Below are 17,629 nucleotides of genomic sequence, written 5' to 3'. Positions count from 1 at the left end.
TTTATGATTGGCCTCACGTGGGCCGGACAGGGACGCACAAATGCCCGGGTCTGACATAGACATTGAAACACTATAAGGTCGTGTGTGTGTGTGTGCGGCGAAAGAAGAAGGCATGGGAACGCATGCAGCAGCGTGTGATTTGAATGGCGCTGTGCAAACGTGCGGCGTTGGCGTGTAAGAACATGCGACGCTGCCCTAGTGTCCGTGTGAACGCTCCTCCCTCCAAAGGGCTGTAATATCACCTTTACAAGGCCATAAAGCCTCTCCTCCTTTGTGTTTCATCCATCTTCCCTCCATCTCTAATCTCCCCAAGCGACACTTTGTTCACCCACCCCCCCCCCCCTTTGTAATATTTGCTCGCCCTCCCCTGTAATATTCGCAGAGCACGGCGCCGAGTCACACGCGGGTCATGGGAACGGCGCAGCTGCAGGGCCGGGCCTGTTTGCTGACGTTGCAGGAAAGAAACAAACGAGCACCTGAAACAATCGGAATCATCTCGGCTTTCTGCATCTTCTCATGCGACGGGATTGTCCGCGTCTGGGGTTTCCCAACTTTTCCCGGCCAGGGAAATTAAATAAAATAATTCTGTAACATTTTCACACGGCTTGATATAAAAAGGAAACTGTTACCGACTACCACAACTTTTTTTCTTATGTTTCCATTTCAAGTGACTTTAGTGTCTGTTTTTTTGACTGAATGAACGTCCTCCAAGTCTGCTGATTGCATCATATTGGCCATATTGCATGCATGTTGTGGCACACCCATATACTCCGTATTTTTCGGAGTATAAGTCGCACCGGCCGAAAATGCATAATTACGGAGCCCCTAAAGGGACATGGGGGAAATTTTTTTTAAATGTATTTATCTTTTTAGACATGTATCTCGTGCGCACGAGAAACTTTTTATAAAGTTATAAAAAAAATTAAAATAAAATAAAATTATATATATATATATATATATATATATATATATATATATATATATATATATATATATATATATATATATATATATATATATATATATGTGTATATATTTTTTTTTTTTTTTTTTTTTTTTTTTTTTAGACAAGTTTCTCGTGCGCACAAGATACATGTCTAAAAAAAATTTAAAAAAATTTTTTTTTTTTTTTTAAGTCGCACCGGCCGAAAATGCATAATTACGGAGCCCCTAAAGGGACATGGGGGAAATTTTTTTTAAATGTATTTATCTTTTTAGACTTGTATCTCGTGCGCACGAGAAACTTTTTATAGAGTTATAAAAAAAATTAAAATAAAATATATATATATATATATATATATATATATATATATATATATATATATATATATATATATATATATATATATATATATATATATATATATATATATATATATATATATATTTATTTTTTAGACAAGTTTCTCGTGCGCACAAGATACATGTCTAAAAAAAATTAAAAAATAATAATTTTTATTTTTTTTAAGTCGCACCGGCCGAAAATGCATAATTACGGAGCCCCTAAAGGGACATGGGGGAAAATTTTTTTAAATGTATTTATCTTTTTAGACATGTATCTCGTGCGCACGAGAAACTTTTTATAGAGTTATAAAAAAAATTAAAATAAAAAAAAAAATATATATATATATATATATATATATATATATATATATATATATATATATATATATATATATATATATATATATATATATATATATATATATATATATATATATATATATATATATATTTATTTTTTAGACAAGTTTCTCGTGCGCACAAGATACATGTCTAAAAAAAATAAAAAAATTATAATTTTTTTTTTTTTTAAGTCGCACCGGCCGAAAATGCATAATTACGGAGCCCCTAAAGGGACATGGGGGAAATTTTTTTTAAATGTATTTATCTTTTTAGACATGTATCTCGTGCGCACGAGAAACTTTTTATAGAGTTATAAAAAAAATTAAAATAAAAAAAAAAAATATATATATATATATATATATATATATACATATATATATATATATATATATATATTTATTTTTTAGACAAGTTTCTCGTGCGCACAAGATACATGTCTAAAAAAAATTAAAAAATTATAATTTTTTTTTTTTTTAAGTCGCACTGGCCGAAAATGCATAATTACGGAGCCCCTAAAGGGACATGGGGGAAATTTTTTTTAAATGTATTTATCTTTTTAGACATGTATCTCGTGCGCACGAGAAACTTTTTATAGAGTTATAAAAAAAATTAAAATAAAAAAAAAAAAATATATATATATATATATATATATATATATATATATATATATATATATATATATATATATATATATATATATATATATATATATATATATATATATATATATATATATATATATATATATATATATATGTATATATATATATATATATATATATATATATATATATTTATTTTTTAGACAAGTTTCTCGTGCGCACAAGATACATGTCTAAAAAAAATAAAAAAATTATAATTTTTTTTTTTTTTAAGTCGCACCGGCCGAAAATGCATAATTACGGAGCCCCTAAAGGGACATGGGGGAAAAAATTTTTAAATTTATTTATCTTTTTAGACATGTATCTCGTGCGCACGAGAAACTTTTTATAAAGTTATAAAAAAAATAAAAATAAAATAAAATTATATATATATATATATATATATATATATATATATATATATATATATATATATATATATATATATATATTTTAGACAAGTTTCTCGTGCGCACAAGATACATGTCTAAAAAAAATAAAAAAATAAAAAAAATAATTATTATTATTATTATTATTTTTTTTTTAGACATGTATCTTGTGCACACGAGATACATGTCTAAAAAAAACAACAACAAAAATAATTTATAACATTTTTTTTTTTTAATTTGTAACTTTATAAAAAGTTTCTTTTGCGCACGAGAAACTTTCTCGTGCACACGAGATACATGTCTAAAAAAAACAACAACAAAAATAATTTATAACATTTTAAAAAAAAATTTGGTAACTTTATAAAAAGTTTCTTTTGCGCACAAGAAAGTTTCTCGTGCGCACGAGATACATGTCTAAAAAATATTTAAAAAATAAAAATAAATTATACCAAAAAAAATGTCCCCCATGTCCCTTTAGGGCAGGGGTGTCCAAACTTTTTCCACTGAGGGCCGCACACGGAAAAATTAAAGCATGTGGGGGCCATTTTGATATTTTTCATTTTCAAAATATATGGATTTTTTATTTATTTTACCTTTAGGGGTCCCGGGGACCATAAAGGGCCTCAGTCATTAAAATGTTAAAAATAAGTCAGATTATTATTTTTTTTTTAATTATTTAACGCTTACAGTAAATCTCTATATCAACTTCAAGTTGATATAAAGTAATACAAATTAAAAAAAATGTTTTATGGCTTTTCTGTCAAAAATAACTTAGTTTTTTTATAGTAAAACTGAAATATGCAGTATTTAGTAATTAGAGCCCTAAAAGATCAATAATGCAGGACACCATTGATTTTAATTCTTTCATATTTTTGAGTAATCACAGTGAAAAGATAAATAAAAAAATCACTAAATATATTTGGGATCCCAAAGGTGCCCCACTCATAAAGTGATACATTTTTATTAGGTTTTTCTTTTACTTTCAACACTTAAGTTACGAGATCAACTTCAGATATATCTGTCCATTTTATGCTGGAACAATTATTTGATTTGTTTTATGCGCTTTTGTCAAAGAAAACTTTGATGTTTTTATATGGCTACTACACAATATATGCAATATTTACCACATACAACATTTTAAAGTGAAATATTTGAAGTAATTGGAGCCCTGAAAATAATTCATTATAACATGGATTTTTTGTCATTATTTTTTTTTTGAGCAAATAAAGAAAGACAAAAGAAAAAAAAAACAGCCTGCGTGGCAGCTTTTGTGTCAACATTGCAACTTTTTCTCGTTAGATTTCACCTCATTCCACTTTTTTTAATGTTCTTTTTTATTTTTACAATAGTATTTCCAGAATGTGTGGCGGGCCGGTAAACAATTAGCTGCGGGCCGCAAATGGCCCCCGGGCCGCACTTTGGACACCCCTGCTTTAGGGGCTCCGTACATAATAAAGAAGGAAAAAAACATATATAAGTCGCACTGGAGTATAAGTCGCATTTTTGGGGGAAATGTATTTGATAAAAGCCAACACCAAGAATAGACATTTGAAAGGCAATTTAAAATAAATAAAGAATAGTGAACAACAGGCTGAATAAGTGTACGTTATATGAGGCATAAATAACCAACTGAGAACGTGCCTGGTATGTTAACGTAACATATTATGGTAAGAGTCATTCAAATAACTATAACATATAGAACATGCTATACGTTTACCAAACAATCTGTCACTCCTAATCGCTAAATCCCATGAAATCTTATACGTCTAGTCTCTTACGTGAATGAGATAAATAATATTATTTGATATTTTACGGTAATGTGTTAATCATTTCACACATAAGTCGCTCCTGAGTATAAGTCGCACCCCCGGCCAAACTATGAAAAAAAACTGCGACTTATAGTCCGAAAAATACGGTAAATGTTTACGACATCAATTGGTAAATACAATACGGAAAAAAGGAAATGTTTATCTTTTTTTATTTTGTTTAATTTACATGGAATTTGGTCATCAGAGAAAAAATGTGCACGTGTTGTTATTCACGCTGCTAATCTCTACTCTCCCCCTTCCAGCGAGCGTTCACAGTGATAGTGGAGGCGTGGGACCAGGACAACAGCACCCACAACAAAGGTGAGATGACAACCTCCTCCCTCTACACCAGTGTTTTTCAACCTTTTTTGAGCCAAGGCACATTTTTGGCGTTGAAAAAATCCAGAGGCACACCACCAGCAGAAATCATTAAAAAACGAAACTCAGTTGACTTATTTTGAGTTTTTTGCTGTTTTCCTGTGTGTAGTGTTTTAGTTCTGGTCTTGCGCTCCTATTTTGGTGGCTTTTTCTCTCTTTTTTGGTATTTTCCTGTAGCAGTTTCATGTCTTCCATTGAGCGATATGTCCCGCATCTACTTTGTTTTAGCAATCAGGAATATATCAGTTGTTTTCATCCTTCTTTGTGAGGACATTGTTGGTTGTCATGTTATGTTTGGATGTTCATTGTGGACGCCGTCTTTGCTCCGCAGTAAGTCTTTGCTCCGCAGTAAGTCTTTGCTGTCGTCCAGCATTCTGTTTTTGTTTACTTTGTAGCCAGTTCAGTTCAGTTTTAGTTTTGTTCTGCATAGCCTTCCCTAGGCTTCAATGCCTTTTCTTATGTTAGGTTCACACTAACGGCGCTTTGACGGCGCTTTAAAGCGGCATGCAATGCGGCGTTATAGCGTAACAAAGCCTGATTAAAGCGTGAGGGTCCTAATGGATCGTGGGAAAGCTTGTAGTGAAGCGGGACATGCGGCAAGTTCGCCAAAAATTTTTAAACGGTTTAAAAAAATTCTGCGCTCTGTCAAGAATGGAATAAAGCGCCAAGAGCGTATGAAAGCGTGAAAAAGCGTGACAAAGCTCAGCAAAACTTGACTAAAAGCGTAGGAAAGCTTAACAGATCTTCGTTCAAAGCGGGAAGTGACTGTGATATTGACTAGTGACATTGAAACTTTTATGTAAAACCAACAAAGGATTACAAATCCATTCTCTTTTGCATCATTGCCTTTTTTATACGATGATCATTGTTTCTGTACTTCTGTTAGAGTTTGCTGTTTGATGTTGCAGTTTGACATTACTGTCTATAATTTTTCTGTATGAAAATGTTAATAATAAAGAGAATATGTTACGTTTTATAAAAGATAGATATTTATTATGATGACAAAAATAAAAGAAATGAAGATATAAAACATAATATAACGAGAAAAAAAATAGGAATTGAAAAAATAAATGAATATAAAAAATGTTTGGATAATTGCCTTTTATTATTTTCAACTAGCATAAGAAATGAAAGATAAATATTTATTAAGATGACAAAAATAAAAGAAATGAAGATATAAAACATAATATAACGGGAAAAAAAGAGAAATTGAAAAAAACAAATGAATATAAAAAATGTGTGGATAATTGCCTTTTATTATTTTCAACTAGCATAAGAAATGAAAGATAGATATTTATTAAGATGACAAAAATAAAAGAAATGAAGATATAAAACATAATATAACGAGAAAAAAAAAATTTGAAAAAATAAATTAATATAAAAAATGTGTGGATAATTGCCTTTTATTATTTTCAACTAGCATAACAAATGAAAGATAGATATTTATTAAGATGACAAAAATAAAAGAAATGAAGATATAAAACATAATATAACGGAAAAAAAGAGAAATTGAAAAAATAAATGAATATAAAAAATGTGTGGAAAACAGTATACTGAGTTTTTCACATTTTTTTCTTATTTTTGTTGTAACAATGCACAACAGAGCTTGATAATCGTGCCAGAGCCTGATTTAAAGCGTCAGGATCGCATCAAAGCGTAATAAAGTTCAATAAAGCGTAATAAAACGTATCAAAGCGTGATTTAAAGCGTATCAAAGCGTGAGGAACGGTAACAAAGCGGCAACTAATTCGTAACAGAGCGTATCAGAGCGTATCAAAGCATAACATTACTTCAGAGATCGGGATATTCGTGGAAAAACGGACAAAAATGACGGCGCTTTGCTCGTCGCTTTAAAGCGCGGCAAGCGCCGTTGGTGTGAACCAGGCATTAGGGGCACTCACCTTTTGTTTATTTTTGGTTTAAGCATTAGACACCTTTTTACCTGCACCTTGCCTCCCGCTGTTTCCCACATCTACAAAGCAATTAGCTACCGGCTGCCACCTACTGATATGGAAGAGTATTACACGGTTACTCTGCCGAGCTCTAGACAGCACCGACACTCAACAACAACAACACATCATTTGCAGACTATAATTACTGGTTTGCAACAAATATTTTTAACCCAAATAGGTGAAATTAGATCATCTCTCACGGCACACCAGACTGTTTTCCACCACTGCGGCCCAGTGGTTGAAAAACACTTCTCTACACCACACGCTCACACACAAACACAGTCACTTTTTCCCTGAAATGTTTTGCCGAAAGTTTGTCTCTGTTTTTGTCTGGGTTATCATACGGCCAAACATTGCATGTGACAAAGTATTGTAACTAACGAGTTTGATGGTAAATGTTCATTTATCCATTCCATGTATAATTTGTACGTCTTTCACATTGTTTTCTACATGCAAAGCTATAATTATTCTCTATAAAATGTTTTGTGTCACGCTATCAAATGATTACGATCACACTTTTGAATTTGGATTAATCACGATTAATCACAGGTTATTACTCACTGGCATAGTTTGAATGAACTTACAAAAGAGCCCAATATCTGGACACAAATGCATCTAGGACTTTTTTTTTAAACATTTCACCTCAAAGCACGTACAGTAATTTATTAGCTCAAAATCTGGTAAGTTTGATTTAAAGTCCAGTATTTTTAATATTTTGAAGTAAAATTTGCCAGTCCGAGTCTCCTCACTCATCTCGGAACTGATGTACGGTAAAGGGGCATGAATATTCAAAATCATTTGTATGATTAATCTGCATATGTACATGATTAGCAGTGTTCGTAATAACATTGTTATATAATATATATTTAATATATACTACATACTTTTACTAGTAACGAGTGATCTAATTATTTACCTTATTTTCCGGACTAAATATAAATTATTTTCCATATATAAGCCGCACCGGACTATAAGCCACACATAAAAACGTTGTGAAATGAGTTATTTACAAAGAAATATTCTTTAAATGTTTATTTACATACATTAATTGTTTCCAAACGGTGTCTACAACACGGCAGTAAAACGGCCGATCAAACAAAACAGAAGTCGCAGCTGCGGGAGCTAGCTCTCCAATCAGCTCAACAGACTCAATAACTCCACGGTGACGTTTTGGTGGATTTACTGAGGAATTTGCGAAACTGAAACAATACAAAAAGCACGCCGTTGTGAAGTATCTATACTAACAAAGACCCCCGTAAACGTGTTAGCACATGAGCTAATGCTAACGACGCTAGCTTCGTTACATTACGATAGCACATGCATGAAAACACACCCACAGACATCACACGTGGGACGGTTTAGTAAGCAAGGATTGTTTTAGTTATATTGTAAAACTTACAAACGTTGCTTGGAGTGACGAATGAACAATCCATACGAGTAGAAACGCTATGGACGGCTAGAACGGCAATTGCACTTCCGGTTGAAAGCTACTGTCTAAACAGAAGGGCAATGGCGAACTGGTCCAAAAGATGGTGCCATGGAACAAACAATTGTTCAATGTATTTGCTATTTATTTCTTTCTTTACTTTTTGCTTTATGGCAGCAAAGAAAAATCCATAAATTAGCCTCACCGTTTTATAAGCTGCAGGGTTCAAAATGCAGGAAAAAAGTAGATGCTTTTAAGCTGCAATGTACGGTACTTTATGTACGTTACAACGCTGATCGCGATATGCTTCATGTTACGAGGCCTGCTTTTTTTCATGTGGTTTTATGTCAACAAAACTCAACATGACACCAAGTTTAATGCAGGAAGTGACTTTTTACCAATAAAACTTAATATCAAATAGAAGGAGGCAACATCACACAGCAAACAACATGAAAACCAATAGATACACTACTACTACTACTACCACGTGGGAATAATGAACAACAAATCAGTGTTTCAAACAATACCCTGTTTGTGGACAAGAAGATGTGACAGTCCCTCTATTTCTTATCTAGAAGTAACAAAATCCAATGAAATGACTCAAAAGCGCTGCCGCCACTGCCGACTTTTGAGAAAATACTGTCTCTTTTGCTGAGGTCACACGTCACTTGGCAACAAGCACGCCTTTCAAAGACGCACACTCTGCTCTCGTGAAACGTCTCTCAACTGCATGTGCCAGATATTTTTGAAATTATAATATTAATAAAGAGTAATTCCGTCGATTACGGTTTGGTAAAGTAACAAGTACCGTATTTTTCGGACCATAAGTCGCAGTTTTTTTCATAGTTTGGCCGAGGGTGCGACTTATACTCAGGAGCGACTTATGTGTGAAGTGATTAACACATTAGCGTAAAATATCAAACAATATTATTTATCTCATTCACGTAAGAGACTAGACGTATAAGATTTCATGGGATTTAGCGATTAGGAGTGACAGATTGTTTGGTAAACGTATAGCATGTTCTATATGTTATAGTTATTTGAATGACGCTTACCATAATATGTTACGTTAACATACCAGGCACGTTCTCAGTTGGTTATTTATGCCTCATATAACGTACACTTATTCAGCCTGTTGTTCACTATTCTTTATTTATTTTAAATTGCCTTTCAAATGTCTATTCTTGGTGTTGGCTTTTATCAAATACATTTCCCCAAATAATGCGACTTATACTCCAGTGTGACTTATATATGTTTTTTTCCTTCTTTATTATGCATTTTCGGCCGGTGCGACTTATACTCCGGAGCGACTTATACTCCGAAAAATACGGTAACTATCACTAATTACTAGAGATGTCCGATATTATCGGCCGATAAATGCTTTAAAATGTAATATCGGAAATTATCGGTATCGTTTTTTTTATTATCGGTATCTTTTTTTTTTTTTTTTAAATTGTTATTAAATCAACATAAAAAACACAAGATACACTTACAATTAGTGCACCAACCCAAAAAACCTCCCTCACCCATTCACACGCATTCACACAAAAGGGTTGTTTCTTTCTGTTATTAATATTCTGGTTCCTACATTATATATCAATATATATCAATACAGTCTGCAAGGGATACAGTCCGTAAGCACACATGATTGTGCATGCTGCTGGTCCACTAATAGTACTAACCTTTAACAGTTAATTTGACTCATTTTTTATTAATTACTAGTTTCTATGTAACTGTTTATATATTGTTTTACTTTATTTTTTCTTCAAGAAAATGTTTTTAATTGAATTATCTTATTTTTTTATTTATTTTTTTTTTAAAAGGACCTTATCTTCACCATACCTGGTTGTCCAAATTAGGCATAATTACTAGTTTCTATGTAACTGTTTTTATATTGTTTTACTGTCTTTTTTATTCCAGAAAATGTTTTTAATTTATTTATCTTATTTTATTTTTTTATTTTTTTTTAAAAGGACCTTATCTTCACCATACCTGGTTGTCCAAATTAGGCATAATTACTAGTTTCTATGTAACTGTTTTTATATTATTTTACTTTCTTTTTTATTCAAGAAAATGTTTTTAATTTAATTATCTTATTTTATTTTAAAAACATTTTTTAAAAGGACCTTATCTTCACCATACCTGGTTGTCCAAATTAGGAATAATTACTAGTTTCTATGTAACTGTTTTTATATTGTTTTACTTTCTTTTTTATTCAAGAAAATGTTTTTAATTTATTTATCTTATTTTATTTAATAATTTTTTTTTAAAAGGACCTTATCTTCACCATACCTGGTTGTCCAAATCAGGCATAATAATGTGTTAATTCCACGACTGTATATATCGGTATCGGTTGATATCTGTAATTAAAAGTTGGACAATATCGGAATATCGGATATCGGCAAAAAAGCCATTATCGGACATCCCTACTAATTACTTTCTGAAAGTAATTTTCAGAACACTGATGAATATTGTGTGCAATATTTTTTCAGTTGAATCACACGAGCTAACTCGCTATTTTTGACAGCCCTATTTTGTGTTCATATTATTGCTGCCTGCAACAAATTAATTTGATTTAACATTATTTCTAATGGATACATTTTCATAGAATTTGTTTTTTGTCTGACCTTTTGGAATTGAATCCTAATAAAAACAGTTTCCGCTCTATTTTATCCCAAAAAAAGACTATGGTGCCGTGCTGGGGTTCATAAATTTAAGCGAATGGGACCTTTTTAAGTAATCAAAGCAGCTGTTTAGGATATGAAACCTGCCCAGGGAGTTGATTAGGTTCCACGTTAGAAGTTCCACTGGTGTCAATACCTCATCACACACTTCCTTGGCCCTACATGTTAGTGTAGTGTGGTCTCCTAGCAACCTTTGTGGACAGGTTTCATGTAGCACACACTCCCCCCTCTGAAGTCACTAAAGAAGGTGGTCTAACTGAACTGCAAGCACAAAAATAAACATATTGTCACCTCAGCGTCGATCCAAAGTCGTCATTTTGCAAGTTTTGCAAGTTTTGACAGTAGAAGAAGAAGCTCGGGGGCCCAAACTTTTGGCCTCCAAGGGCCAAAGTGAGAATGTGCCAATGGTCCTCAGGCCAAACAGCGATTTTTACTAGAGATGTCCGATAATGGCTTATTTGCCGATATTCTGATATTGTCCAACTCTTAATTACAGATACCGATATCAACCGATACCGATATATTCAGTCGTGGAATTAACACATTATTTTGCCTAATTTGGACAACCAGGTATGGTGAAGATAAGGTCCTTTTTAAAAAAATAAAAATAAATAAAATAACATAAAGAAATTAAAAACATTTTCTTGAATAAAAAAGAAAGTAAAACAACATAAAAACAGTTACATAGAAACTAGTAATGAATGAAAATGAGTCAAATTAACTGTTAAAGGTTAGTACTATTAGTGGACCAGCAGCACGCACAATCATGTGTGCTTACGGACTGTATCCCTTGCAGACTGTATTGATATATATTGATATATGATGTAGGAACCAGAATATTAATAACAGAAAGAAACAACCCTTTTGTGTGAATGAGTGTGAATGGGGGAGGGAGGTTTTTTGGGTTGGTGCACTAATTGTAAGTATATCTTGTGTTTTTTATGTTGATTTAATTAAAAAAAAAACAAAAAAAAAAAAAACGATACTGATAATAAAAAAAAACGATATGGCGACTTCCGCCCGATTGTAGCTGAGATAGGCTCCAGCGCCCCCCGCGACCCCAAAAGGGACAAGCGGTAGAAAATGGATGGATGGATGGATACCGATCATTTCCGATATAACATTTTAAAGCATTTATCGGACATCTCTAATTTTTACCATGCAACACCACTATTGAGGAACGTACCCTCATACCAGCTATAATTCATAATAAGCTAGCATGCAACTAAGCATCTTTTATGTTAATTTTTAACCTAAAAACATTCAAAACGGTCATTTTCTGCAGATTTTCGCCATTATCGGGTGTTGTTCTGTAACCAGTTTGTTCTAGATATTTAATCCCACCTTTACCCAGACAGACTGGACGTGTGGAGGATGCTAAATGTCAAAGCGTTTAGGATTTCATTACAGGATGTGGGCGTAGCGTGGCGACCAAGATTAACTTTCTTTGTAGAGCGTTAAAAAGTCACAACTTCACCGTACAGCAGGGCTTTCAAATTCAAACGCTTAAAAAAAAACTATTTAAACTTTATTGATTGAAACTTTTATTAGTAGATTACACAGTACAGTACATATTCCGTACAATTGACCACTAAATGGTAACACCCGAATAAGTTTTTCAACTTGTTCCACGTTAATCAATTCATGTCAAGCGTTGCGTCGTGGAAGACGCAAGAAGAAAGACGCAGTGATTTTAAAGCGAGAGCAACGGGGAAATGGACAGACTATGAGGGAAACAAAACCAAAATGCTGGAACACAGCAAAAACACTTACAAGTAGAGATGTCCGATAATGGCTTTTTTGCCGATATCCCGATATTGTCCAACTCTTGATTACCGATTCCGATATCAACCGATACCGGTATATATTGTAGCGTCCGGAAGAGTTAGTGCTGCAAGGGGTTCTGGGTATTTGTTCTGTTGTGTTTATGTTGTGTTACGGTGCGGATGTTTTCCCGAAATGTGTTTGTCATTCTTGTTTGGTGTGGGTTCACAGTGTGGCGCATATTTGTAACAGTGTTAAAGTTGTTTATACGGACACCCTCAGTGTGACCTGTATGGCTGTTGACCAAGTATGAATTGCATTCACTTGTGTGCGTGTTATGTGACTGGGCCGGCACACAAAGGCTCTCCCTATGTCCGTGTACACACCGGCGTTTTAAAAAGTTATACATTTTACTTTTTGAAACCGATACTGATCATTTTGAAACCGATACCGATAATTTCCGATATCTCATTTGATCGGCCGGTAATATCGGCAGTCCGATGTTATCGGACATCCCTAAACAAAACCAAAACCGACAGCAACAGGGAAATGGACAGACTATGAGGGAAACAAAAACAAAATGCTGGAACACAGCAAAAACACTTACAAGTAAGGTGGAGCAGACGGCGTCCACAAAGTACGTGTGTACTTGAGCTCAGCGAGGAAGGAATCATCAACAGTGACTAATGAATCATGTCCCGACACAACCAAAGGTGTTGCAGGCTCGACTTAAATAGTGATGATTACAAACAGGAAACGGGTGAGGGGAAAAGTGCTCGAAGGCAGGCGCGAAGCTGCTGCAGGAAAGGGAAAAACAGGAAGTGAAAAACGACAAAATTAGAGCGCAAGACAGGAACTAAAACTACACCCAGAAAATTGCCAAGAAACTCAAAATAAGACACGGCGTGGTGTGACAAGCCGTGACACTATCTATAGATTTTACCGTAAAAAAAACCCCCAACAAATGGCAGCTCGGTCAGTAGAATTTTACTGTAAAATTTATGGTTGTAAACTGTATAGAATCACTGTTTTGACGGGGGGTTTTTTACCGTAAAATCTATGGCCATTTTTTTTGCAGTGCACTGCTGTAAATCTGATGATTTTACTGTAAATTTTCTGGCGACGAAGTTGTGACATTTTTAGAGTAAAATCTACTAGAGATGTCCGATAATGGCTTTTTTGTCGATATCCGATATTCTGATATTGTCCAACTCTTAATTACCGATTCCGATATCAACCGATACCGATATATACAGTCGTGGAATTAACACATTATTATGCCTAATTTTGTTGTGATGCCCCGCTGGATGCATTAAACAATGTAACTTTACAATGAATTGATTAACGTGGACTTAAACAAGTTGAAAAACCGGGTGTTACCATTTAGTGGTCAATTGTACGGAATATGTACTGTACTGTGCAATCTACTAAATACAAGTTTCAATCAATCAATCAAAAACAAGGTTTTCCAAAATAAGAGAACAACTTCAACTCCAGTTATGGGGGTTTGGTGGTAGCGGGGGTGTATATTGTAGCGTCCCGGAAGAGTTAGTGCTGCAAGGGGTTCTGGGTATTTGTTCTGTTGTGTTTATGTTGTGTTACGGTGCGGATGTTCTCCCGAAATGTGTTTGTCATTCTTGTTTGGTGTGGGTTCACAGTGTGGCGCATATTTGTCACAGTGTTAAAGTTGTTTATACGGACACCCTCAGTGTGACCTGTATGGCTGTTGCTCAAGTATGCCTTGCATTCACTTGTGTGTGTGTAAAAGCCGCATATATTATGTGACTGGGCCGGCACGCTGTTTGTATGGAGGAAAAGCGGACGTGACGAGAGGTTGTAGAGGACGCTAAAGGCAGTGCCTTTAAGGCACGCCCCCAATATTGTTGTCCGGGTGGAAATTCGGGAGAATGGTTGCCCCGAGAGATTTTCGGGAGGGGCACTGAAATTCGGTAGTCTCCCGGGAAAATCGTGAGGGTTGGCAAGTATGTCCTACGTCCGTGTTTTACCGGATATGTACCGCTCCGTACAGCGCCGTTATAAATAGTCATTAATTTTACTTTTTGAAAACGATACCGATAATTTCCGATATTACATTTTAAAGCATTTATCGGCCGATAATATCAGCAGTCCGATATTATGGGACATCTCTAAAATCTACTGATTGTTTGACAGAGTAGCCTTGCCATGCCATCAATGAGTGTGCAGCTTGGAAGAGGTCAGTATGAATATGTATTACACTCGGTAGACACCCTTTGGTGGGCCAGATTTGGCCCGCGGGCCCCACTTTGAGCATCCCTGCTTTAGATGTTGGTGTTGTACTGTAAAGTGAGCCGTGTGCTGGCTCTGCTCATCAGAAGCGGGACACGTGCCGGGAGTAAAAGCAGAACCAGGCGAGATGTTTCAAAAAGGACACCCGTCAGGTGGCAGAACTGAAAGGATCTTCATCTAGCACCCGCCCGTCCTCTGTTCCCGAGTCTGGTTCCCGCCCTCCTCTCTCTCTCTCGCCGCCGTTATATTTAGACTGTGTGAGCATTGCTTCGTTAAGCCATTAATTGCATGCTGCGGATGTCTTTCTTCCCGTGCCGTCCCTTAATTAGCGTCCGAGCAGCTGTCTGACTGTACGGCATGCTGGGATGGGACGGTCCTCCACCGAACGTGGCGTGGATTGTACCTAGCGCCATTGTTCTCCCATTCGGGCTTAATTGCACTCCAGCAATGCGCTTTAGTTCTCCTCGCAGAACTTTGACGACGACAGGGACTACCTTTAGAGTGCAGCTCACCACAAGTCAAATGCGGTCTTTATCAGACTCTAGTACATATTTTTTTTTTTTTTTTAAATATATATATATATATATATATATATATATATATATATATATATATATATATATATATATATACACACACATATATATATATATATATATATATATATATATATATATATATATATATATATATATATATGTATGTGTGTGTAAATATAAGTACGTATTTATATATATAAAGCCTATACATATATATGTATATATACATATATATATATATATATATATATATATATATATATATATATATATATATATATATATATATATATATATATATATATATATATATATATATATATATATATATATACAGTATATATGAGTGTATGTATACATATATATATATACATATATACATATATATATATATATACATATATATTTATATATGTATATATTTATATATATATATATACATATATATATATATATATATATATATATATATATATATATATATATATATATATATATTTATATGTACATAAATGTTAGGACAAGAAAAAACAGGCTTGTAGGGATGATATAGCCTCTATATTCCGCTCTACCCCTGTATTGAGCACTGTATAACGGATAAACCACAGAAACCTCGACTGTATGTATGTATATATATACATATATATATATATATATATATATATATATATATATATATATATATATATATATATATATATATATATATATATATATATATATATATATATATATATATTTATACTGGATATATATATATATATATATATATATATATATATATATATATATATATATATATATATATATTGACACTTGTGATTTAGGGCTATATACATAAACATTGATTGATTGATTGATTTATATATATATATATGCATATATATATATATATACAGTATATATATATATATATATATATATATATATATATATATGCATATATATATATATATACAGTATATATATATATATATATATATATATATATATATATATATATATATATATATATATATATATATATATATATATATATATATATATGCATATATATATATATATATATATATATATATATATATATATATATATATATATATATATATATATATATATATACAATGCTCAATACCGGGGTAGAGCGGAATATAGAGGCTATATCATCCCTACAAGCCTGTTTTTTCCCGACCTAACGTTTCTATATATATATATATATATATATATATATATATATATATATATATATATATATATATATGAGTACATATTATTAGAATAAAATATGTTATAATCTGTTGCCCGGATTTTGTTTACGTTTTATGTCTCTTGTTGACTCAGTTCTGTTCCAGCACCGCTGTTTTGTGTCATTTGTGTCACGGTGGCATTTTTAAAGTGATTTAGAGGTATAATTGATTGCTAACATTAGCTGCATTGCTAGCTACCTAGAACAAGATTATTTGTATGTTAGAAAGCGAAAAAAAACAACAAAAACTTGTTTTCTTCTTGTCTCTCTTCATTATTATGAATGATAGGCAAAATTCCCCAAAAAGTGCAGTTCCCCTTTAAGACTAAAAAAAAACCATCGGATGTGGTCAGGGTTCAACATAACTCAGCTTGGGTGGAAACATGGCTTTTGACAGCGTCACATCAGGTGAGCAGAAACGTGCCAAGGTAGTCACGGCGGACGCTTCCCGACTAGACCGGCCGGCGTCCGCGTCGACTCCTCGCCAGGCCCCAGCTTTATGCACCTTCAAGACTACGGACGGCCAGGCAGCTTTATTGGCTTCTGGGATACTTTATATAATTTCTTGTTCCCGCGGGAAGACGCTCGCTACTGACTTGTCTGCCGGAGCGGAAAAGTTTGGCCAGAATTTGAGGAATGTGTTCATCTGCGGCAAGAAACAAGTTTTATGAATCGACGAATCTAGAAGCAAGGACAAACCAAAGCTCCTAATTGGCACTTAATGGACACATGTTGCTCATTGCTACTACAATGTAGTTATTGGTATCACATCATTGCCTTTTTGAGATGAATATGCATATGAACATTCCTCCATCCTGGTCTCTGCAACAGAACAGTCTGCACCTTCAGCCCTCCTCTCAAGTCGGCTTTCCTCGTAAACAGGCGGCGGCAGCAATCGTCACAAAGCC

General features: G+C 33.6%; 1 protein-coding gene across 1 annotated transcript in view; it reads left to right on the top strand.

The window, feature by feature from the left end:
• Positions 1-17,629, top strand: part of LOC133640785 (protein jagged-2-like) — a 153,712-nt gene that overhangs the window by 35,621 nt on the left and 100,462 nt on the right. The window contains 1 exon segment of the mRNA XM_062034430.1: positions 4,728-4,785. Within this exon segment, the coding sequence (XP_061890414.1) occupies positions 4,728-4,785 (58 nt within the window).

The sequence above is a fragment of the Entelurus aequoreus genome, linkage group LG23 (assembly GCF_033978785.1).
Source record: "Entelurus aequoreus isolate RoL-2023_Sb linkage group LG23, RoL_Eaeq_v1.1, whole genome shotgun sequence".
NCBI classification, from domain to species: Eukaryota; Metazoa; Chordata; class Actinopteri; order Syngnathiformes; family Syngnathidae; genus Entelurus; species Entelurus aequoreus.
The sequence above is the reverse complement of the archived record's forward strand: the minus strand, read 5'-3'. Positions and strand labels throughout refer to the sequence as shown.